Genomic DNA, 24,548 nt, shown 5'->3' on the forward strand with positions numbered 1-24,548 from the left:
ACCTTCTCAAGATTTAGTCCTAATCCAGATTCTGTGGGTTTTCACGCTGCTCTGGGCAGGCCAGCCAGTCTGCAGTGTGGGGGTTCCATGGGAAGAAATGAGTTCTGCAGCTGAGTTTGGATATGGCAGGAACAAAAAGGACAGCCTCTGTGAGATGGTAGGAGAAAGGACTGTGAGCCAAGGACATGTTAGGGGAACGTTCCTCTGGCTGTCCTCACAGGCAGGGAGCAGCTGGAAATGTGACCAGGCCTGGGGCTCCAAGGTCAGCGTCCCTGAATACCTCTGGCCTGGGACAGGATTTCCTGAAAGGGCTGTGACAGTTGATGACCGCCACCAGAGAGCTCGGGAGGGTGGGACCTCCACAGAGGCAGTGTGCATCTGCAGTGGGTTAGCGCCTTCAGTGCCTTCATTCTCTCCCTAGGGCAGTCTAGACATTGGCTGAACATTGGCAAAAGCAGTGAGAAAGAAATCATACGGGGGTCCTGCTTTCTAAGAGGGAAAAGTCTATAAGAAACTCATGCCGTTCATTCTTCACCCATTCACCCATTCATTCATTCATCCAACTGTGATTGCATGCCCGCCCTGTGTTGGTAGCAAGTCTAATGGAAGGGCATTTGTAAAGAGGACTGAAAGAGTCCTTTACCTTTAAGAAGCTTCCCATCCAGTGAGGGGCAAGTGTGAACAGGTATGTCTAGTATCTATTAAGGAAGATGATCTCCTCTCTTTGAACTTCTAGACTCTGTCCTGTGCCTGTCATTGTCAGCTAGCAAGTCTGCCCACCATATTGTTTATGAGGATGATTTAAAGCCTATGCCTCCCTCCACTTTTCCCACTTGCTATGGATAATCTCCATTTAATCAGGGGGTAACTTGAAGAAATAAGAGCATCCCTTTTTCTGCCTCTTGCTTTTGGGCCATTCTTCTTGGCAGCCTTCTCCAGCCAAAGCCCTTTCTCCAGTGTACTGAGTTTTCTCAGGTCAGGATGGAGGGGACACTCTGCACATGTTGTCCTGGGCCTGCCCCCACCTCCATGCAGTGTGGGGCAGTCTCCTCCCAATGCCTTCCTTGGCTTCCACCTCCATGCTTTGCCCCTTCTCCTCCTCCCCTGTTGGCTCCGAGGGCCTTGTTGGATCCTGGTCCTGTCCTCTGTCGTACACACTGGGCTCTCTCTCCAGTATGGGGTTCGTTCATTCCCCAAACACACAAGTCCCTTGGTTTTTTGTTTTAGTTTAGGTTTTTTTTTTTTTTTTTTTTAAGACTCCAGAAGCTTTCCTGTCCACTCAACCAGTCATCTTTCCTCAAAGCCCGTTACTTATCCAGGTGCTGGTTCCCTGTGCCTGAGCTACCCTGGACCCGCTCTGTGGCCTCGGTTTGCTGTGAGGATTGTATAGCATGACTTACGTTCCATCTCAGGTGGGATGATCCAGTAAAAGCCAATTCCCAACTCTTTTCTCATCATGCAAGAAAAAAGTGCTTTTATCCACCATCACCTAGAATGTCAGACTGGGGACGGTAAGGGCACCGCAAACAGAAGGTCAAGGTTGTGTGAGGAGAGTTTGCGTAAATGTTGGCAGGAGAGGAGTGTGTGTTGGTGATGTTGGTACAGACGGGACAAGACTCCAGTGGTGGAGGCTCCTGTCTTGTCCTGTCGGGACCCTCAGAGGCAGCTTTCCTGGGAAACAGGCAGGTTCTGAGAACTTGTCCTCACTGCATGTGACTGGGTGTTGGATTTGGGGTCTGGAGCTACTTCCTTCTAACATCTCTGGTCCTCATTCCTTGCCAGTGAGTCACTTCCCCTCCCCAGGGATGAGTGCTTTTGTTTGGGCAGTTGCTTTAGCTGTGGGAGTTCCAGAGGACAGTGTGTGTAGGAGGGAGGGAGGGAGGAAGGTGGAACTGGTGCCTGCAGCGAGGCCTTCCTGAACCCCGACTTGAGAGACTGAGTAGATCCTTGTCTTCTGAGGCATGGGTTCCTCCAGGAGGGGGTCCTCCAGGAGTTCTGGTCAGGCCCTGAGGTGAAGGGGCAGGAAGGATACTCAGAGGTGAGCCTGTGTGTAAGGGGTGGCAGAATGGTGTCACAGTTCAGGCAGCATGGCCTCCTTTCGGGTCAGGGAACCCTTTTCCACCCTTAGTTTGATGATCCTGGCCCTCTGTCTGACCCCACTGTCCTGAGCCTTGGGCCTGTTGTGCTTCCCCCTGGTGTATGGGGACGGCCACTTTGGCCTGAACCAAATTGGGTGACTCATTCAAGCTTCCTGTAGGATCATTGTGGAAGGGAGAGAAGGTGGGGCCTCCACGCCCCAAGGAGCATATGTTCTAACAGAAACGAGATTGTTAGATTTTTTGTTCACTGTCAAGAAGGGTTATAAATCAACAGGAGCAAACCTCAAAAGGCGGACAGAGCTCTGCAGACAGCACGTGTGCTCAGCCCTCTCGGTGCACCCTTGCCAGACGGATATTTGGGAACCCTCACTCTTTCCGGGTCCCTCCCTGCTCCACAACCTATAATGGCTCTTTCTTGCCCATCTTGTCAACATTAGCCGGGCACCACCTTTCAGGGCCTGAGATAACGTTTGGCTTTGCCTCAGCTTCTAGGTTTAATTCCCCACAATCACAGTTCTAGTCCTCCGCTGCCCTCTGGTCTTCCAGAATGAGGACTTTTAAACTTTTCTGGCTGGGAGCCACAGTAAGAAATACTTATCCTTATTATGCGTGATGAATGCAGGTATTTTTTTTCTCTTATCTTTCATTCTTTTTTACTTATTAAGAAATGCTGTTTGTGACCCGAGAAATTAATTTCATGGCAGACTCATGAGTGGTGACCCCCAGTTTGAAAAGCAGGGCTGACTTAACACAATACTAATCACGGAAGCTCAAGTGAGAGTCAAGAAGAATGGCAGAGCTGGAAACTGCCAGTGCAAACTCATCAGCCATATCCTGAGGGAGAAGTGACAAATCAAATCCGATAAGAAGTTGGTCCAAAAACACACTAGAGCAGTGGCCTCCAACAATTTTTTCTGATTGCACTGATTATAAAAATTTTTGCCTCAGTAAAAAAATGTTTGAGCATACACCTTCAATATTTGTCTGGTTATTTATTTTGTTACTATCAGCAGTAAAGTTGCAAATCTGTTTTCAAAGGTTTTAATAATTTCAGACATTTTTCCGGGTGACATCTCATCAGATCTGTTCAGGCAGTCTCCCCACTCTGGAGACAACTGCTGTCCCCAAAACCTTCTTCCTTCTATATTGCCCTTCCTTTCCTGACATAACCACTGTATCAGTCTGTTCTCACACTGCTGTAAAGATCTACCCAAGACTGGGTCATTTATAAGTAAAGGAGATTTAATTGACTCATAGTTCTGCATTGCTGGGGAGGCCTCAGGAAACTTACAATCATGGTGGAAGGGGAAGCAGGCACATATTACATGGCGGCAGGTGAGAGAGAACAAGCAAGAGCAGGGAAAACTACCTTATAAAACCATCAGATCTTGTGGGCCCTCACTCCCTATCACAAGAACAGCATGGGGGAAATTGCCCCCATGATCCAGTCACTTCCCACCTGGTCCCTCCCTTGGCATTTGGGGGTAATAGGGATTACAATTCGAGATAAGATTTGGGTGAAGACACAGAACCAAACCATGTCAACCACAAAATCTTCATTTGCTCCTTCTGTCCCACAGAAATGTAGAGTGAGTTGTCTTTGACACCTCTCTTTCTCTTGTCTCCTCAACCATTCACTTACTGTGTTCTGGGGACTTGACTGCCCAGTAGACAGTCAGCTCTTCCCACCTTCTTCTGCCACATTGCTTCCTTTTTCCTCCCACTCCTCACAAGAGCCTCCCTCTCCTGGGATGCTTCTCTCCCCTCTCCACAAGGCCAACTCCTACTCATCCCACAAGCCCCCACGTAGAGGCCACTGCCTCAGAGGGATCTTCCCTGATCACTGCCCAGGGCACTTTCTGAGGCACCTTGGACTTTGATGGCTTTTACTGCAATTTTATTTTTATACTTATTTATGGTTTAGTTTGTTTAAAGAGTGTAGTTCTCCAGCATCGAGGCTGTAATTTCTTGATGTGTATGTCTGTGTGTTCAGCACCTAGGCCATACAGTCTAGACAAATATTTAATATAACAACCCTATGAGGTAGTTACAAACAGTATCCCCCCCGCCATTTTACAGATGAAGAAAGGTTAATTGCCAAAGGTCAGCTGGTTAATAAATGTGAATGCTGGCCTAATACCCATTTCTTTCCAATTACAGTGTGCACACTTACCAACAACTCTAGATAGTTCATGTATTAACTCATTAGGCTAAGGCTTGAATTTAAGTCCCGTCTACCTTGCTTATGCCAGACCATCCCTCTACAGCCATTCTCCTTCTTGTGCTAGTCTGAGTTGTACTTAGGATCTGAATGAACAGTTTACCCTGTGTTGTTCTGGATAAAATAACACCATCATTTTCCCCACAGTCCATCTCCCGAACCATTCCCACAGCACTGGAGAGGACCTGAGCCTACCACCTATTGAATAAATAACTACTGATTAGTTGATGGTTATCAGGGACTTGGCAAAGACTTCATTTTACTTCCAAGTTAAATCCCCTGACTTGGTGCAGACCTGTTCTGCAGCCAAGAGCAAGAAGACCGTACCTTCGATTCAAAAGCGTTTTAACTGTTCCAATTTGCACTTGTTGGCCTTCTTCCTGGTGAATCTCAGCGTAATTTCTGGCTGAGAGCCAAGAATTTAAGGGTCTTCAATACCAGGAGTAATTTCATGAGTTGCTGATGGCTAATTAGGGATGATTACAGTTAAGAGGCTTTTCTTTCTTAATAATCCCCAGAAAGGGCCTGTGGTAACTTAAAATCTTGATTCTTTTCCCTCGAGAATGGAATTGTCTGGTTCTCATGACTATCTTCATAAATCCTTGTCATTTATCTTCCCACCCACCTTTTCTGGTGAAAAGAAAGTCTGAAGTCCCTGGAAGAAACAAGAAAATAATGATCTTAGAGAACTCTGCCTTTATTAGAAAGGATCCCTGGCCCACCTTGGAACCTTGCTTCATTTGTCTTTCCCTTCAAGGAGATGCAGCAGGAGAGGAGACTGGACCATGCTCTGTTTTATTCTCAAGTTTTATTACATTGCAACCAATCTGCCCATCCTGAGCTTTCTGGTGCTGTTTATAACTTGCCTTTGAAACTACTGGCTCCCTTGACAATTTTTAGAAATTTTGTTTAGTGAGGGCTTCTGAATGAAGTAGTATTTGTGGGCAAGAGGTTTTACCTCCCTGTTTTCACTGTGACAACATATTTTAAGTGTTGCTTGACCTCTTCTTGCATCACTGTATTAGTTCATTTTGCGTTGCTATAAAGGAACGCTTAAGACTGGGTAATTTATAGAAAGGTTTATTTGGCTCCCAATTCTGCAGGCTGTACAAGAAGCATGGTGCTGGCTGGCATTGGCTTCTGGTGAGGACCTCCGGAAGCTTTCAATCATGGTGGAGGAGGAAGGACAGTCAGTGTGTCACATGGCAAGAGAGGGAGCGAGAGAGAAGGGAGGAGGTGCCACACTCTTTTTAGGCTCTTTTAAACAGTCAGATCTCACCCTAATAGAGCGAGAACTCACTCATTACCACAAGGAGGGCATCAGGGCATTCATGAGGGACCCACCTGCATGACCAAACACCTCCAATGGGCCCCACCTCTAATACTGGAAATCAGTTTTCAGCATGAGATTGGAAGAGGACGAGTATCCAAACTCTCAGCATCATCAGAGCTACTATTTACTGAGAGTGACCCTGCCCCAGCCACTGTCTAAGCATGTCACATGCGTCCCTTCATTTAATCTTTACAACAACCTGCAGGAATTCTTTAGACAGTATCTTTTAAATAAGTTTTATTGAGATATAATTCGTTCCCCATATGTTTCACAATTTTGTGTACAATTCAGTGGCTTTTAATATATTTGCAGGGTTGTACAACCATCACCACAATCTAATTTTGGAACATATTTGTTACTCCAGGAAGAAACACTGTACCCTCCCATGAACTCCTCCAACCCCCAATCCCTGGCAACCACGAATCTACTTTCTGTCCCTATAGATTTGCCTATTCTCGGTATTACCTATAAATGGAATCATATAATGCGTGCTATTTTTGTTACTGGCTCTTTTCACTTAACATAATGTTTTCAAGGTTCATCCCTATTGTAGCATGCATGAGTACTTTATTTCTTTCTGTTGTTAGGCAATAGTTTTACTTAACTTGCACAGATAGGAAAACCAAGACACATGAATGTGACATGACATCTATGGTCAAATAGCTTGTAATAGATGGGGCTGGATTTTCAGCGCTAGTGTGCCTAGCACCAGCTCCCCTATTAGCTCAGAGTCTGAGGTGATCGCTCTGATAGTAATGTACTGAACATCTTCTGTGGGTCAGGCACTGTGCTGGTTGTCTTGTAAACTTGTTACCTCATGTTCATATATAATCGGATTTCAGTTGGGAAATCCTGGTAACCATAACTGGGCACTTTTGTTTTAGTGTCTTCCATTTGCTCATTTCTGGTTTTGCTGGCCCAGTTATGCTTCTAGAATCTTCCTAAGTAAATGTTGCTAAAAATAACATTGTTCATTTCTGTAGGACTTGAACGCCACTCCCAATTGCAGAAAATTGGCAACGTCTCTGAAGAGCCCTTGCTTTTGCCTGGACCCTCAGCACCATGGTTTCCCATTTCATGGGGTCTCTCAGGTAAGTGAAGAACCTTTTTTTAAAAAACAGGAGAATACGAAATTTGATATTTGCATTGTACTATGTTGTTTCTTAAAGTAAGTGACCGTAACGGTCTGAAGCTGACTGATATTTTTGATATAATACGTCGACATGTGTAAAAGTTTGCTGTTCAGAAGGGCCTTGGGAGTTGTGTGCTATGCTGAGTGGCTTGGGGTCGAAGTCAATCTACTGCCTTCTGGGAGACCTTCTCTAGGCTTCAAGAAATTTTTTTTAGGCCGGGCGTGGTGGCTCACACCTGTAATCCCAGCATTTTGGGAGACTGAGGCGGGTGGATCACCTGAGGTCAGGAGTTCAAGACCAGTCTAGCCAACATAGTGAAACCCCATCTCTATTAAAAATACAAAATTAGCTGGGCATGGCGTTGGGCACCTGTAATTCCAGCTACTTGGGAGGCTGAGGCAGGAGAATCACTTGAACCCGGGAGGTGAGGTCAGATCAATGTATATTTACCATGGTTGCATAATAGATTGTCTAAAGAACTTTTAAAAAATTGTTCTCTGGTTGCAACACCATAGATTTTGATTGAATCTGATATTTTAAAATGATGCTCCCTCTTGTCCCTTATGTGCAAAACATTTTTGACTTTCACCTGCATTTTAAAATTCAATCTTTATATCAACCATGCGTGGCAAGTTGAGTAAGTACTATTATCCCTTTTGTGTAGATCAGAAAACTAATGCTCAGAGAGCTTTCATCATGGCTATTGCCTTCCTTTATGTGCAGAATTAGAATAAGGGCTTTGAGCATTAGAACTGTAGTCCATGTTATTGAGGTTATTTTCAAACTTTTTAAAAAGGCTGACAGAGCCTTTTAAAAATTCCTCCATCAAAATCCTATGCAAAATCTCAATATATAAAACAGACAATGACAGTATTTTATTAATATAAATGTACTTTATAAGTTTAAATTTATAATATTTATACATTATGAGATCAATGCATTAATTTTGATAAATACCAACATTTGAAATCAGGATTTATGGTTGGCAGCTTAAATATCTGCCCTAGCATCTAGTTTATTTCGCAGCTGTTTTAGCTGCATAGTATTAAGAAAATCCACCCCATACAGGTAAGTACTTGCAGTTGGTAACAATTCTGTGATGAAGCTCATCTTACTATTTTAGGATACTATTTAAATGAGTTGATTGAGAATCTGGAATGAGGGGAAGGAAGAACGTTTTGTTTCAAAGTTGAATCATTACAATATCTTGTAGTCTTTTTTTCATAACTGTACATTAATCCCAAATGCCTAGAACTTACAACAGAAAGTAAAATGCTCTGTAATATATGACATATTATATATGATGGTGCCACAGGTGGTTGGCCAACCAGGGCTAGAGCATTTGCCAAGCAGATGCCCTTGGGCTAATGCCTGGCATTTAACTGAGTACGGTGCATGTGTGTGAGCTTCAGTATGTAGTTGCTTGTATAATTTTACATGAGCAGACGTGTGTAGGCCTGCAGTCCAAATACCCGCAGAGAACTACAAACCTCTTTATCAATGACATATTCACATGCATGTCACATATGGTCAGAAAAGAAAGAAAAAGCTTCATTCTGAAGGCTGTATGATATTGAGCCATGAGGAGGACAGCCCATATTAATGTTTGGTGGTCTTTTCAGGAAAGAAGTTGGCATCTAGTACAAATCAGCGTGTGTCCTTTTTTAAAACTATAGTTTTTTTGTTTTGTTTTTGTTTTTTGAGACGGAGTCTCGCTCTGTCGCCCAGGCTGGAGTGCAATGGCACAATCTTGGCTCACTGCAAGCTCTGCCTCCCGGGTTCACGCCCTTCTCCTGCCTCAGTCTCCCGAGTAGTTGGGACTACAGCGACTGCCACCTCGCCTGGCTAATTTTTTTGTATTTAAAACTATAGTTTAAAAAAGAGTTTAAAAGATATTTCAAGACATGAAATATGCATCTAGTTTGTGGAAGTTCCAAAATACTGTTGTAAAACCACAGGGTAGTGAGAAACGCAGTTGGCCCACAGGGTCACTGTAGGACCACGGCATTTTAAGCACCAGGACCCCATGTGGGACAAAGAAGTTGAGGTCACAGTCGGTTATTGAACTGGTTCGAAAAGGGCAAGCAGATTATGAAAGGTAGGTTCACCACGTGCTAAGCTCGTGTAAGTCTGGCTGTCATCAAAAAGGTCCCTAAAAGTGCTTGAGGACTCTCAAAAATGTGGCCACCCAGGCTGCACAGGCAGGGAGTTTCTTGGGAGGAAGTCCCTTTTGCAAAGTTTTTTCTTAATGTCTTGGATTGTTTTCTTTTTTTCTTTCTTTCTTTCTTTTTTTTTTTTTTTAAAGAGACAGGATTTTGCTTGTCACCCAGGCTGGAGTACAGTGGTGCAATCATAGCTCACTGTAACCTTGAACTTCTGGGCTCAAGCGATTCTCCACCTCTGCCTCCCAAGTATGAATAGCTATGTCCTGAAATTTTAATTAATGCCCCTGCAAACAGTTAGCCTCCTGTAATGATCTGAGCAGGGTGTGTGGTATGGAGGTCATCTCCCTTTGCAGGAGGCCTGGGGAACTCACCTCTAAACTGTGCATTATTTCAAGGAAATTGCCCACAAAAGAGAAATTAGCAGGATGGGAGTAGTTGAAAGCTAGATACTACCCTTGTGGTGGAACTCTGGAAGCCTTGACAGGCCTCCAGCACGAGAGTCCTGCTGCAGGAATTGTTTGAACAGGGCTTCTCAGCAGGACATTTTGCCAAGAATTCTGCTGTCAGTACTAGAGAAAGAAAATGTGAATTACGAGGATGGCTGATTCTTTAGGAGATCTCAGCTTGAGATTTCCGTCAAACTCCCTTCTTCATAAACCAGGTGCACACCAACCATTTTGCATCCCTGTTTTTAGGGCCATGTAAATATATTTTTAAGAGAAAAAGAAGCAAAACTAGAGTGTCTTTTGTTTAAATGCTTTTCAGAATGTTGTGGGGAAAATGGCTATGATTAAGAGTGAGAGGTCTTTGACAAAAGTGGTAGATGGGAAGCACACACACACGTACACACATGTTAAGGGATTTTTAATATTTATCAAGGCAACTAAATGCATAAAGATCAATTGGAAAAGCTGGAGAATTTCTCTGCCTAAAGAGAAAACAGGTTAAAATTAGGAACTAGCTGCCAAGAAAATCCCTGAAAGAACATTTAAGGGGAGTCACAACTCTGATACACAGAGATTTCGTTTAAAAATCCCTCCCCAATTTTTGCCAAGCCACAGAGAAATAGAAAACCAGCTTCCTTCTCATTGAAGGAGACAGAGAATCCTTGGGCGTTAACATCGCAAGAGTATCTCTGCCTTGTTCAGAGTGTGTAGTAATAAAAAGAATCACAGTTAAACCTAGTAGCAGAAGAGGCACTAAGATTTTAATTCTCGATGGTTCTGGTTGGGGATTATCACTGAATCTTGGACAAGTTCTGGATGCCATGTAAAATTCAGGGCAATTAAAGTCCATGTGGACCAAAGGGTAGGCTAACCCTAGTTTAGGAATGTTTGTCATCTGTTAAAAATTAGAAAGGAAATGGCACTAAATGATACAGAATTATTTATGTTTCTTAAAGACTTGTTCCAAATTATGCACCTTTTTTTTTTTTGGATGCCCAATTACGTCTTTATTTGTTTGTTCAGTGAGTGATAGGAGGGAAACACAATTTTATCCCTAGAACAGTACAATAAATGCTGATGGCTACCTGACTTGTCCAACAAAATCTCTGGAGCCAGTCTGCTTGACCAGATGCTCTTCCTTTACTTCAAGGAGTGCTTTCGTAGGGTTGACATATTTTCTGTTTTGAGTGAAAGTGAAGAAAAAAACAGAACTGTCAAATGCCAAACAAGTAGTGAAATTGGCAGGAAATAAAATTGATTTTGGTGATTTTTATTTTGAATAGTAGTTTTTGAAGAATTACAGATGTAATGAGAGTGATTACAGAGTTAGAAGGTGATTTTTATAGATCTTATGAGGGAGACTTCTGGATTATTTTAAGGGTTTTACAGGTTGATGGCCCTAGGTCAAGTGTCTGGTTTTAGTCTTCTGAAACTTAAAGTTTTTCTTTTCCTTGATACATACTTCAGTAAAGTATTATTACTTTAATGCCTGTCAGCTACTGCACTTAGAAATACAACCAAAAGGGTTGACGAAATGAGAAAGAGAAAGGTGGCTGTTCTTAGGGGTAATTGAAAAAGATCCTGAGTACAGAAAGGAAGAAAGGGGTTCAAAAAACGTGTTTGTATGTGTGAGAAAGAGAATGTCCCAAGTAGTGATATTTCAGGTACAATTGATCATTGAAAACTGAAATTTCCCTCAGGGGTAAAGAAATATGTGATAATTGTGTGGGGTCATCGAGTCAGTATCTCTGTGCTAGTGATCAGGAAATGGGGAGAGAGAGGATGGCGAGGAGGGCGTGGAGGAAGAAGAGGGAAGGAGAAGGAGGAGGAGGAGGAGGAGGAGGAGGAGGAGGAGCAAAGGGAAGGAAGGCCAGGCCTGGATCACAAGTATTAAACTCCATGGTATTAATCAGGCAGGCCAGAATTTGTGTAACTTACATCTAAACTACTACTTGGTTGATGCTTAATAAATATTTGTTGAAGAGTAAATGAATAGTTTAATTACTGCCTTTTATGTACAATAGATAAGGTTGAAATTTTCTCTTTCCTGACCAGGATGGTTAGCTAGTTAATTATAAAAGTAGGGTGAAGCGTGGAAATCAAACAAATGACACGCACACACCTTCAACAGTTTGCTTTTAACTTAAAACACATGTACATCCATTCACCAGTTTTTTGATTTGGGGCCATGGGCCTTTCTTTGCTCGTGAACCCCTGATTGTCTTTCTTGCACAAACCACACCCATACACATTATCTGAGGTTTCCATTTGGGTTTCTTTAAAGTGCAGTGAGAATTTAAAGACATTTGCAAAGCAGTCTGAGTACCAGAATGATTCTGGATTTTTATTATTTTTGCCCCTAATCATTTGCAGTTGTCTCATCCACACCTAATTTGCCAGTAGTTTTTTTTTTTTTTTTTTTAATCTTGGCTGCTTGCCTTTATTGAATCTTTCCAAAGCAATTAACTTCATTTTTGTAGAAACAACTAACAAATGCTCTTTCTTCTTGTGCTTGCTTTCATGGGTTTGTGTACTATTTGAATACTTATGTCATTACAAAGCAATGGCAACTGGCATAAACAGGTGTGGGAACATGGTTGACACTATGTGAACACAGCACATCTCGGGGGTGCAGGAGGGTGCAAGTGTCCCAGGGAAGAATCTGCCAGAGTCTTGTCTGTGGGAAGCTTGGGAGGAGCCATCTAAGTGGTAGGCATACAGACTAGGAGGAAATAAAATAGATTTTTGGAGGGTTGCCCTGGCAAACCCCCATCTGCAAAATGACGGCAAGCATTCAGACAGTATTGATTTTTCTTTATGCCTGGCACAGGCCTGTACCTGGATCCTGTCCTCATCACTCACTCCTTGACTGTGGGATTTGCTAGAACATTCTGTACCCAAAAAGGTTCAGTGGAGTCAAGGTGTGATCCCTGGGCTGCCAATTACCCATTCCTTACATCTCTAAGTGGATTTTTATGCCTTGGGTTAACATTGACCCCTTCTCTTCCTGCCAAGGATTAGAACCAGTAATTCCAATTTGTAGAAATCTGCTTTTTACCAGTGTCTTCCTTTTCCTAGCTCTTTGGTTTTTCCAACAGGGAATTCTGGGATGAACTTAGAAAATATTTTCTTGATGAAAACTGTCACAGAGCAGCACTTTTTTTTTTTATTTTTATTTTTTAGAGATAGGGTCTCTCTTTGTTGCCCAGGCTGGAGTGCAGGCACAGTCATAGCTCACTGCCACCTCAAATACCTGGGCTCAAACGACCCTCCCACCTCAACCTCCTGAGTAGCTTAGACTACAGGTGCGTGCCACCAGGCCCAGCTAAGTTTAAAAAAATTTTTTTTGTAGAGATGTGGTCTCACCATCTTGTCCAGGCTGATCTTAAACTCCTGGACAGCAGCACTTTCTTCAGTGACTGGTATTTCCTCCCTCCTCTCTTTCTCCTTTTCTGCCTTCACTTTATTCTATCCTTCCATTCTGTTATTCACTTGATATGTATTAGTCTTGAGGATGAGTCAAGATTATGCAGATTGTTTTGCTTGCCGCAAAGGTGTATCAGAAACCATTTCTTCAAGAAACTTGCCATTGAGGAGGGAAATTTACCAAAGGGTGTTGTGTCTTTAAAAGCTGTGCCGTGTAGGCCAGCACAGTGGCTCACTGTAGTCCCAGAACTTTGGGAGGCCGAGGCAGGCAGTTCACTTGAGCCCGGGAGTTCAAGGCCAGGCTGGGCAACATAATGAAACCGTGTTTCTACAGAGACAAACAAACAATTAACTGGGTGTGGTTGCATATGCCTGTGGTCCCAGCTTTTCAGGAGGCTGATGTGGGAGGATCACTTGAGCCTGGGAGATCGAGGCTGTGGTGAGCTGTGATCTTGCCACTGCACTCCGCCTTGGTGACAGAGCAAGACTCTGTCTCAAAAAAAAAAAAAGGAAAAAAGGCTGTGCTGTGTTAGAACACCTTACATTGCCAGAGGTACTGGTCGAGAAAATACAAATGGCTGCAAGACCTAAGAACCTGGAAACAAGCGATTAAAACCAATTTGCAGTTAGAATATGTGTCCTTAAGTCCACGCTCTATAATGGAAATATTTCACTCTGCACGAACCAGGCAGGCGTTTTCACAGGGCCTGTTGGTCTTGGTTTGGCTGCAGCTTGGTTATCTGAATGTTTCCAAGACCAAGGCAGATCCAGAGGGAGCCCAGTTAAGAGGACACAGGGTCACTGACAATACAGTAAACAACACCTGATAGCAGGAAGGAGACAGCTAAATGCCAGCCAGATTCCAAAAGCCCTAAGGGTCTGAGGATCTCAAGCCCCCAGGCTGCTGTACGCCTAAGACCGAAGACCGCCACCTTGAGCTGCACAAATTGATTGATATTCACCTTGGTGCCTCTGAGCCATCTAAGAAAGGTTACTGAAGCTCAGATTAATTTGTGTAAGAAAACAGAGGAAATAAATAGAATGCATTTTTTTAAGTTTGGGATTTATGTGGTTAGCTTCATTTATTTTGAAATTTAGAATGTCCTCTGGTGGGACTGGATGAATGCAGCTTTATTGCATCCACCTAGTTTCTGATGATTCTTGCAAGCAGTGACAGAAAATAAAGGAGGCTGTGGAGCCACCAGGCTTCCCTACCTCATGCAGAGTGGGGAAGGAAGTGGATGTAATCAAATGGCAAATGCTTGTTTTGTAAAAACGTGTTGTGTCCTAATGAGGCCCTGCGGCACAGTGGTTAAGAGTCCAGGCCAAGGGTCTGACCGCTGGTGTTAGAAATCAGGCTTTACCACTTAGTAGGTATGTGTGGCTCTTTGGCAAATGACTTAATCTCTCTTTGCCTCAAATTCCTTACCTGCAAAATGGGTATAATGTAAGTGTCTGATAGGATGGTTGTGAAGTACTACTTGTGAGCCCTGAGATCAATGGTAGCAATCAGCTCTTTGTTGGCTAATGTCATTGGTAACCCATCCCCCTTCCTTGCTGCCTTTACTCTTTTTTTTTTTTTTTGAGACAGAGTTTCGCTCTGTCACCCAGGCTGGAGTGCAGTGGTGCGATATCAGCTCACTGCAAGCTCTGCCTCCTGGGTTCACGCCATTCTCCTGCCTCAGCCTCCCGAGTAGCTGGGACTGCAGGCGCTTAGCTGTTGTCAGAAGAAGGCAGAGGGCAGAGCTGAGCACAGTGAAAATGCATGCTTAGCAAATATTTTTGTTTTTCTGAGACGGAGTCTTGCTGTGTTGCCCAGGCTGGAGGGCAGTGGTACAATCACGGCTCATTGCAACCTCCACCTCTCGGGTTCAAGCGATTCTCCTGCCTTAGCCTCATGAGTAGCTGGGATTACAGGCACACACCACCATGCCCAGCTAAATTTTGTGTTTTTAGTAGAGACGGGTTTCACTGTGTTGGCCAGGCTGGTCTCAAACTTGTGACCTCAAAAGATCTGCCTGCCTCGGCCTCCCAAAGTGCTAGGCTTACAGAGGTGGGCCGCCGTGCCCGGCCAGCAAACATTTGTTATCTCCAGAGTGCACTAGGCAGGATTTCACTTCAATGCTAAGATTTTGGCTCTCTTTTGCTAAGGTCGATATAATTTTATTAGTGATCTGGTTGCTCCCAAGATATCTCTTGGGTTGTATTAACTGAGGAAGAAAGGAAGTAGTTTTTTTTTTTCGTGTTTTCCTTGTTTTGTTACTTGATATGCCCAAGTGGTGTTGTTCATTGAGGTAATTCGAGGTACACAGGGGCTGTGACAGTATCCACCCCTCACTACAGCTGAGATGGTAGGGGGCATGGAGAGTGGGATTGGCCAAGGCAAATACAGAAGCCCAGAGCTCCAGTTCCATGATGTAAATCTTGTACCAAATTTCAGTGAGCATTATTTTCTACATGGGGAAATGAAATGATGGAGTGTTTAAAACCTAGAACAGCACTGGGTAGATGGCATAACTTTTTTTTTTTTTTTTTGGTTGGTGTGAAATGTTAGGTTATTTCGACTGCAAGGTGAATTGGAAAGTCTTGGTAGGAATGTAGCTTCCCCCCGCCACTTGGAAAGGAGTGTGTGATTTGTTTGCCAAAGGCCCTGGTAGCCTTTAATCTGTCAAAACGTTGCAAGCTGGGAGCGGTTTGCCAAAGCAAACTATCAAAGTGAAATAACACACGAGTTGCACACACAGAAACACATGCATGCTCTCTCATTCTCCAAACATTAATTTTGAATTGGGTCAGGAGGAACAAGGATTTGGGCTAGATTGTTGGTGTTCTGAAAAGAGGTGGGCACAGCTACAGACACCAATTAGCTAAGTATGCGCAAGCAGGGTGAGGTATCCTAAAACAGAGTGTGCTGAGCAGGGGTGAGAAACTTTCAGCCCTTGGCAGAGCTTCCTCTGGCCCCTGGGGTTCTATATTGCTGTGCCTGCTGTTATTGTAGCCCAAAGAATAATTGCCCCTCTGGGGGAATTCATTCTATTCCATTCAGAGCAGAGACCATTTAATATCTCAGATTTTACTCCAGAATGAATTTTGTTGGGTACCCCTATGCATTTTAGCTTCAATAGGGCCCAGTAAATGAAGAAAAGCAGCATTTGAACATCTAAATATAATTTGTGTTGTACTTTTGTAACAAGAGGCACCAGCAAACATTTTGCTGCCATATCTTGTCATCTTCTAAGGATGGTTTTTTGGAGAGGGGTAACATAGAAATTCAAAAGCAGAACTGATTTTTATAAATCCCTCATAAAAGAAAATTGTAAAAGCTCCCGAAGTGGCTTCGGACATTTTTGAATATGTTAATTCACAGTATTTTCACTTAATCTTGAGATTTCAGGGGTCACCAAGATGGTGAAGCACCATTCTTTAATTCAGTGAATTAAGCTTCTGCTATATAGCAGCCACTCTGCTAGGTGCTGGGGAATAAAGTAGTGACAAAACAAACTCCCTGATCTCATGGGGCTTACATTCCCTTGGCTAAAGAGAGAGAAATTTAAATAAAGACATAGTGTGTTAGACAGTAAGTGCTATGGAGAAAAGGACTGGGCTGGGAGAGGGACCACTGTTTTTTGTAGGCTCAAGGAAGGCCTGTGCAGACAAGATCCTTTGGGCAGAGACCTTAAGAAGTGAGAGAATGAGTAGAATTGACCAGGCAACCTGGAATGCAGTTCCTTGGAGTCAGAGGAAAACCTAGATGTGATCTCACTCCCTCTTCTGCCCCAAGTCCCACTGAATGCTATGGAAGTGCAACCTCAGATCAGTGATTATCCAAAACTGCTCCGTACAAATATGTGGCTACTGTGTGTGCCAAGAGCTTTGAGGCACTGAGGTGTAACACGTTTATGGAGCTGCTGTTTTTTTTTTTTCTCCTTTTAACAAAACCACACCAATCTGGTTTTCTTTTTAAATGAGTAAGCAGTGCCAGAATGTGTTACAAATGATTCACATTTGTAGGCCTGGGTTCATAATGTGCTTTCTTGCATATTAACTCATTTGAGGTAGGAAGACAGATTATTTAATTCCCATTTTACAGATGAGGAAACTGAGGCACAGCAAGAGAAGGTGATTTGCCCAAGGTCATGCAACCATGGAGCATGGACTTGTGAGTTGTGATGCACATGTTCTTGGTTTAGAGGTCAAATTGGATCCAGTAGCGATACAGCTAGAAGATTACTGTCCTTTTGCCACCACTGTCTGGGAACCCGCTCTCTTTAATTCTCCTGCCCTATTGCTGGAAGACATCTTGGGCAATATTTCCAGTACATTATGTGTGTAATGAACAGGCTCATTTTCAAGTATTAAAAAGTCCAAAGGAAGTTGTGTGTGGTGGGAGTAAGAAGGGGAATCATTTTAGAAGTTATCCAGGACGTCGGTAACATCACCGTCTAGACCTGAACACTTAGCTTCCTGTGTCCTGAATAGCGCAGATCTGTGTATCTGCACTGGACAGTACAGACAGAGAATGTTTCCATCATCGTAGAAAACTCTATTGGACAGTGCTGCTGTAGATCCTCAGCAAGTTATACTTCAACTCTTTCATTCTTCTCCCCACTAATTTCATATTATTGTCCCGAATACATCCTTTGTTTGTAAGAATGTTGTTATAAATACAGTATATTAAAAGGAAAGTCTAGGCTGTGCATGGTGCCTGTAATCCTAGCACTTTGAGAGGCCAAGGCGGGTGGATCACCTGAGGTCAGGAGTTCGAGACCAGCCTGGCCAACATGGTGAAACCCCATCTCCACCAAAAATATAAAAATTAGCCAGGCGTGGTGGTGCCGCCTGTAATTCCAGCTACTGGGGGAGCTGAGGCAGGAGAATCACTTGAGCCCAGGAGGCAGAGATTGCAGTGAGCCAAGATCAAGCCACTGCACTCCAGCCTGGGAGACAGAACGAGACTGTTTCAAAGAAAAAAATAAAATAAAATAAAAGTCTAGTCAGATACAAACATTTTGATCTCTCATCCAGTTAAAAACTTCTTTTCTCCTCTAAGCTGGTCCTGTTGTAGCCTCAGACGCCTGTAGTAGGGAAGAGGGGGTTTGGTTGGTTCCTTCCCACTCCTAGTTTCCTGCCCTGCCCACTCACTGTCATTGTGAATTCCTTCAGGGTGAAGCACAGGAGAGGAGAGGAGAGGTAAACGGCAAAGAGGTTCCCAGTGGGACTGGTGTTCCTTGTAATCTGGTGCTGCTGTCCTTGGTTGGGAGATGTCCAAGTTCCAGATTCTCCTCTCTTGGGGCACTTTGGAGAGTTTCCCCCTCACCAGGCTCTCCTGCTGCACCATGCCCTCGTGCAGGCTATGCAAATCTGCTGACTCCTTAAGGTCCACCTCCCCCACCCAGCTCCTGTACTCCATGGGTATAAGCCGCAGGCTTACTTTCTAGGAAACGTAGAAGGTAAAATCTTTCTGGTGAAAATCTTTGGTGGATTCCTTTCCAGATAACCTAAGTTCCGTGTCTTTCCATGGTGCTAAAACATAGCATCTCCTACCCCTCCAGGCTCTAAAAATACAGACTCTTCCCACCTAGCCCTCTTTCCATTCTTCCCTCTTGGATACTCCAGCTAAGGTTTGGCCTTTAGATGTTTTTCAGAGGAGAATCAGGCACTAATCCTTGTACCCCCGGATACCAGGGCATCTGGATCAATCTCTGAATGTTGTCCCTCTTGCTTGGCTTGGGGAAGAGCTCCTACTTTTCCTTCCCCATAGGGGAGTGGAGGGGCTGTATGCAGCTCTCCTACATTGTCTTCAGGGAAATCCACACCCAGTGAACGCCATCCTTCAGCCTCCTTGTGCATACAGGTGGGAGGTGAGTGAGGGGATGACAGGCACCCACTTTGTCGTTCCTCAGTAGGCAGTGCAGCTCTTTGGAATGTGTGCATACTTAGTACCCATGTTCTCAGCTCTGGATCCTCAGCTGCAACTCCATGACTACAGCAAGAAGGATGCCTGCAACACCATATTACAGAGACCATCTTCCCTGCTTCTCACCACATTGCACAGTCTCTAGCCAGTCTGTCCATGTCTGTTCTGTGTGGTCTGCTTGGTCACTTACTTACAAAACAGGAGCTGGGGTGGAATTTTGGATTCTTAGAAATGGTGGATGCTTTATCCAGCTCCACAAGACCTAACCCCCAGCTTCAGACAGGTTTTCCTCATCTCCACCCTGACGTGGTGTTTTTTCTTGGTCTGGGGCAGTGTTTCACACCTCTCAGTTGTATTGCAAGTCTCAAAAAGATTGGGAACCACTATATTATTTAACTTAGGTTAAATACGGTTTGACAAATGGTCAAAAGATATAGCAGCCTCATTGCCGGGATGCTTAAAATAATGACACTGATGATTTGAAATCATGAGACCTTGGGCATTTAAATTAATTGACAATACTTGTCTCGCCTTTGGTCCGAGGTTACATTTCCAATCACATTCAGGTGGGACTTGGGGCAGGAGAGGGAGTGGAAGATCTAGGTTTTCCTCTGACTCAGAGGAGCTGCATTCCAGGTTGCCTGGTCAACTCTACTCCTTCCCTCACCTTCTTAACTTACTAACCATGCCAGTTGTTTTACCTCTGTCATATTCAGTGATCCTCACAGAAGGTGAGAATGTTTGAGGCATGGAAATGCTAACTGACCCGAGATCACCCAGATGGGAATGATGGAGCTGGGATTCTAGCCTGGCTCCATGCCCTCTCCAGCACACCCTGCTGTCTCAGCCGGCTCCTATTTCCCCACCTCCTCTTTATTTGATGACATTCCCTAATCAGGGCTGGTGACAGTGAGACTTAGCACAGCTAATCCCACCCATGGAGAACATATGTGACATCAAAAGGCTGGAAAGAGGCAGGGGAATGGTTCCCAGGAAAGCATGAGCTGCAAGGAGAGGAACTTCCCTGGCAGGCTCAAAGCCCACACGTTTCCCTGACCCTACCACCCGTGAAGGACCGCATGTGGGCTGCACTAGCACTCCCTCTGCCAGGCACGGTGCATCCTCTTACTCAGTTCTCCCCTGAACCTCTGAGCCAGTTCCTGTTGATATCCCCATTTTTCAGGGGAGGAGACTGAGACTTAGAGAGGTTAAAGCTCCGACCTAGAACACCCCTGCGGGTAAGCAGGAAGGCTGGGATGTGATCCCACACCTGCCCCATGCCATGCCTTGCCACAGCACCATGCTGCCTCCCTGCTGTAGGGCCGACACTTTGTGTCTTCACTGGGTCACGTCTCAGGGCCTGGGTTGGGCTGTTCCCCCCATCCACTGATGAGATGGTGATGCTGCCTTCTACTGGGTGCTGTTGCCTGGAACATACTCACCATCTTGCCTGTTGCCTTTTTCCCTTTTCAGTGTCCTGGGTTCCCTCCTGCTGCTTGGATTCCAGTTCGTCTGCCCACAGCCCTCCACTCAACACAGGAAGGTAAGCCATGGCCATCCAGAGGTTTTCTTCTCTGCCCAAGAGGCTAGGGTCATTCTGGTCACTGCCCTGAACTTTGTTCTATTTGAAGGTGAGTCACCACTGATCCTGAAAGGAAGCACAATTTACAGAATGTGGAGTGTACTATTCTGTTCTCGCATTGCTATAAAGAAATACCTGAGAGTGGGAAATTTACAAAGAGTTTTATTGGCCCATAGTTCCGCAGGCTGTACAGGAAGCATGATGCTGGCCATCTGCGTGGCTTCTGTGGAGGCCTCAGGAAGCTTATAATTATGATGGAAGACAAAGTGGGAACAGCACTTCACATGGCTGGAGAAGAAGCAAGAGAGAGAACGGGGAGGTGCCATACACTTTTAAACAACCAGATCTCACGAGAACTCATTATTGCCATGACTGCACCAAGGGGGATAGTGTTAAACCATGAGGAACCATCCCTATGATTCAATCACCTTCCACCAGGCCCTACCTCCAACACTGGAGATTACAATTTGACATGAGATTTGGGTGGGGACACAGATCCAAACCCTATCATGGAGCTTAAAATGTGAAGCTGGTGCCTGGAGTCGGTCTCTGATTTGAGAGCAATGGCAGCTTTGCAACATGTGTTCGCTACAATGGACAGCTGAGAGGTCGGTGAGAGCACTCTACAAAGGCATGGGCAGGACTTAAGGAACCCACTTGGAAATGGAGGAGACCAGTATGGAGCTTTTACCCTCTCTTGGGGCACCTTCAAGGTCAAGGGCAGGGATAGAGCTGCAGCTGTAGCTGTGGCTGTTGCTATGCAAGAGAACCCCCTGACAGGGAGTCATGATCTTCAGTAGAGGGACACAGTCACTGCCAACTGATGGCCAGGCAGGGATGGAACTGCGAAATAAGAACCTCACCTTCTCTTTCCTCTCACCCCTCATTTCCTGTTGGTGACTCCCTTTGGCCAAACCAAGCAGAAGGCAGAAGATAAGAAGGCTTTGATGCAGTCCCCAAAGGCCAGCCTCCTGGGCCACAGGACTGGGTGGAGAAGGGTAGACAGCATCTAAAGGAGCAAATGGACAGTATTGCATACGCTTCCCTTCCGGCTTTGTGTGTTTTATAGTAAATGAACCATCCACCATTGCCTGAATAAGCCTAATGCTGCCCTGCAACTGAGCAGGTCCTTGATCAATGTTTCCTTAGAAACAATACATGACAGGACTTTTGGAAAGTCCCTAGAAGCCCTTCCTGCTACCTAGGAGCTCCTCCTGTCTACCTGGAATCAAATTCAGACTCCTGAGAAGAGATCAATTATTTGTATCCAAGTGTGACCAAGTTGGTTGACTCCTTTCCTGAGAGAGGGTTTTCTTTTCTTTTTCTTTGTTTTTGAGATGGAGTTTCGCTCTTGTCACCCAGGCTGGAGTGCAATGGCACGATCTCGGCTCACTGCAACCTCCGCCTCCCAGGTTCAAGTGATTCTTCTGCCTCATCCTCCCGAGTAGCTGAGATTACAGGCACCAGCCACCATACCCAGCTGCTTTTTTTTGTTTTAACAGTAGAGACGGGGTTTCACCATGTTGGCAGGCTAGTGTCGAACTCCTGACCTCAATCAGGTGATTGATCTACCCACCTCGGCCTCCCAAAGTGCTGGGATTATAGGCGTGAGCCACCGCACCGGCCTGAGAGAGGGTTTTCATAGGGGAAATTCAGGACAGAAGGGGGCGAAGAAAAAAGAGTATGTGCACATATTCGGCTAAATATGACCCTTCTTGGGAGCAGTTCTTCGTGTTTTTATCTGATTATAGTCTAATTTCTTTTCTGTTTCGGTCTGTTTTTCTGGACCAGGTATAAACCTCTACTGTACTGTATCTCCTACTAGGATGTCAGCTCCATGAAAGTAGGAACTTACTGGTCTTGTTCATGGCCCTATTCCCAGCTCCTAGAATAGAGCCTGGCATGTTGTAGGTGCTCAATTAAAATCCTTGTTGAATGACTGACTGACTGAATGGAAAACCTGGCCAAGGTCTAAGCATCATTTCATTGGATTCACCTGAAAATTTGCACACACACCCACCCCCACCCCGCTTACTCTGCTGCATCATCTCTATTCATAATATCAGGACTCAGAAAGGACAACTGTCTACTTTTATTATGAAGTTATATTATTTATTAATGTTTAGAATTACCAGGTTTGTTAATCCTAACAGTTGAATCAATTTACTGTGTTCCTCTTGTTGTTGTTACTCAAATAGGCTATCATAACTGAAAATACCTTATACATGATCAATTTACTTTGCTGTCTCCTGTAATTTTTCAGGTTGACCTGAATGATATGTGAGTAACCTGAACAAAAGGTCCCCAAATAGGTATCACTCTCATCTTTCTTCAAGTGTTTGCTCTGAGAAAACGGGAAACAAAGATTTATGAGTTATTTTATCATTAAAATTTTTTAATTGATATAGTAATTGTACAGATTTATGCATACAATTTGGTGTTTCAATACATGTGTATTATATAATGATCAAATCAGGGTATTTAGCATTCTAGTCACCTCATGCATTTATCATTTTTTTTTGTGGTGAGAACATTCAAAAGCCTCTCTTCTAGCTATTTTGTCATATATAATACCTTACCATTAACCATCATCAAGCTACTGTATAATAGAACACCAGAACTTACTCCACCTGTCTTTGGTAACTTTGTACCCATTGACCAACCTCTCCCCACTCTCCCCTCTTTTCTTTCCCCTCTTCTCCTTAGTCTCTGGTAACCTCTGTTCTCCTTTCTGCTTCTATATCAACTCTTTTTTTTTTTTTTTTTTCAGATTCCACATATGAGTGAGATCTGTGATATGTGTCTTTCTGTGTCCAGCTTATTTCACTTTAAACATAATAACCTCCAGGTCCATCCATGTTGTCCCAAATGAAAAGATTTCATTCTTTTTAATGGCCAAATAATATTTCCATTGTGTATATATACACCACATTTTCTTTGCTGTTCATTTGTTGTTGGACACTTGGACTGAATCCATACTTTGGTTAATGTGAATAGTGCTGCAGTAAACATAGGGGCACAGATGTTTCTTGAACATTCTGATTTCATTTCCTTTGAATATATATGCAATAGTGGGATTGCTGGATCCTATGGTGGTTCTATTTTTAGTTTATTAAGGAGCCTCCTAATGTTGTCCATGGTGGCTGTACTAATTTACAGTCCCACCAACAGTACGTAAGTGTTCGTTTTCTTCCATATCCTTACCAAACACTTGTTTTGTCTTTTATCTTTATTTATGTATGTATGTATGTATTTATTTATTTATTTATTTTTGAGACAGAGTCTTGCTCTGTCGCCCAGGCTGGAGTGTAGTGGCCCGATCTCAGCTCACTGCAAGCTCCGCCTCCTGGGTTCACGCCATTCTCCTGCCTCAGCCTCCCGAGTAGCTGGGACTACAGGCGCCCGCCACCTCGCCTGGCTAGTTTTTTGTATTTTTTAGTAGAGACGGGGTTTCACCGTGTTAGCCAGGATGGTCTCGATCTCCTGACCTCGTGATCTGCCCGTCTCGGCCTCCCAAAGTGCTGGGATTACAGGCTTGAGCCACTGCACCTGGCCTATTTTTTTTTTTTTTTTTTTTTATGGAGTCTTGCATTGTCTCCCGGGCTGGAGTACAGTGGCGCAATCTCAACTCACTGCAACCTCTGCCTCCTAGGCTCAAGTGATTCTCCTGCCTCAGCCTCCTGAGTGGCTGGGGTTACAGGCATGTACCACCTCATCTGGCTAATTTTGTATTTTTGGTAGAGACAGGGTTTCTCCACGTTGATCAGGCTGGTTTTGAACTCCCGACCTCAGGTGATTCACCCACCTCAGCCTTCCAAAGTGTTGGGATTACAGGCAGGAGCCACCGCACCTGGCCAACACTTGTTTCCTTTTGCCGTTTTAATAATAGCTGTTCTAACTGGAGGGAGGTGGTATCTCACTGTGGTTTTGATTTGCATTTCCCTGATGATTAGTGATGTTGAGCCTTTCAAAATATATTTTTTGGCCATTTGTATGTCTTCTTTTGATAAATGTCGATTCAGATCATTGGTCTATTTAATCAGATTGTTGAGTTGGTTTTTTTTTTTCTGATGTTGAGTTATTTAAGTTCCTTATGTATTCCGGATATTAGCCCCTTGTCAGATGTATAGTTGCAAATATTTTCTCCCATTCTGTATGTTGTCTTTTCAGTTTATTGTGGAAATTTACCCTCCCTCACTTCACTGTTTCCATTGCTGTGCAGAAGC

General features: G+C 44.1%; 1 protein-coding gene across 1 annotated transcript in view; it reads left to right on the top strand.

Moving 5' to 3' along the window:
* Window positions 1–6,636: 6,636 nt before the first annotated feature.
* Window positions 6,637–24,548, top strand: part of THSD4 (thrombospondin type 1 domain containing 4) — a 674,086-nt gene continuing 656,174 nt past the window's right edge. The window contains exons 1-2 of the mRNA XM_023220857.1: window positions 6,637–6,744; window positions 20,214–20,283. Of these exons, the coding sequence (XP_023076625.1) occupies window positions 6,716–6,744; window positions 20,214–20,283 (99 nt within the window). The 5' untranslated portion in view covers window positions 6,637–6,715. The remainder of the gene's footprint in view (window positions 6,745–20,213; window positions 20,284–24,548) is intronic.

Source organism: Piliocolobus tephrosceles, chromosome 6 (assembly GCF_002776525.5).
Source record: "Piliocolobus tephrosceles isolate RC106 chromosome 6, ASM277652v3, whole genome shotgun sequence".
Classification (NCBI taxonomy): Eukaryota; Metazoa; Chordata; class Mammalia; order Primates; family Cercopithecidae; genus Piliocolobus; species Piliocolobus tephrosceles.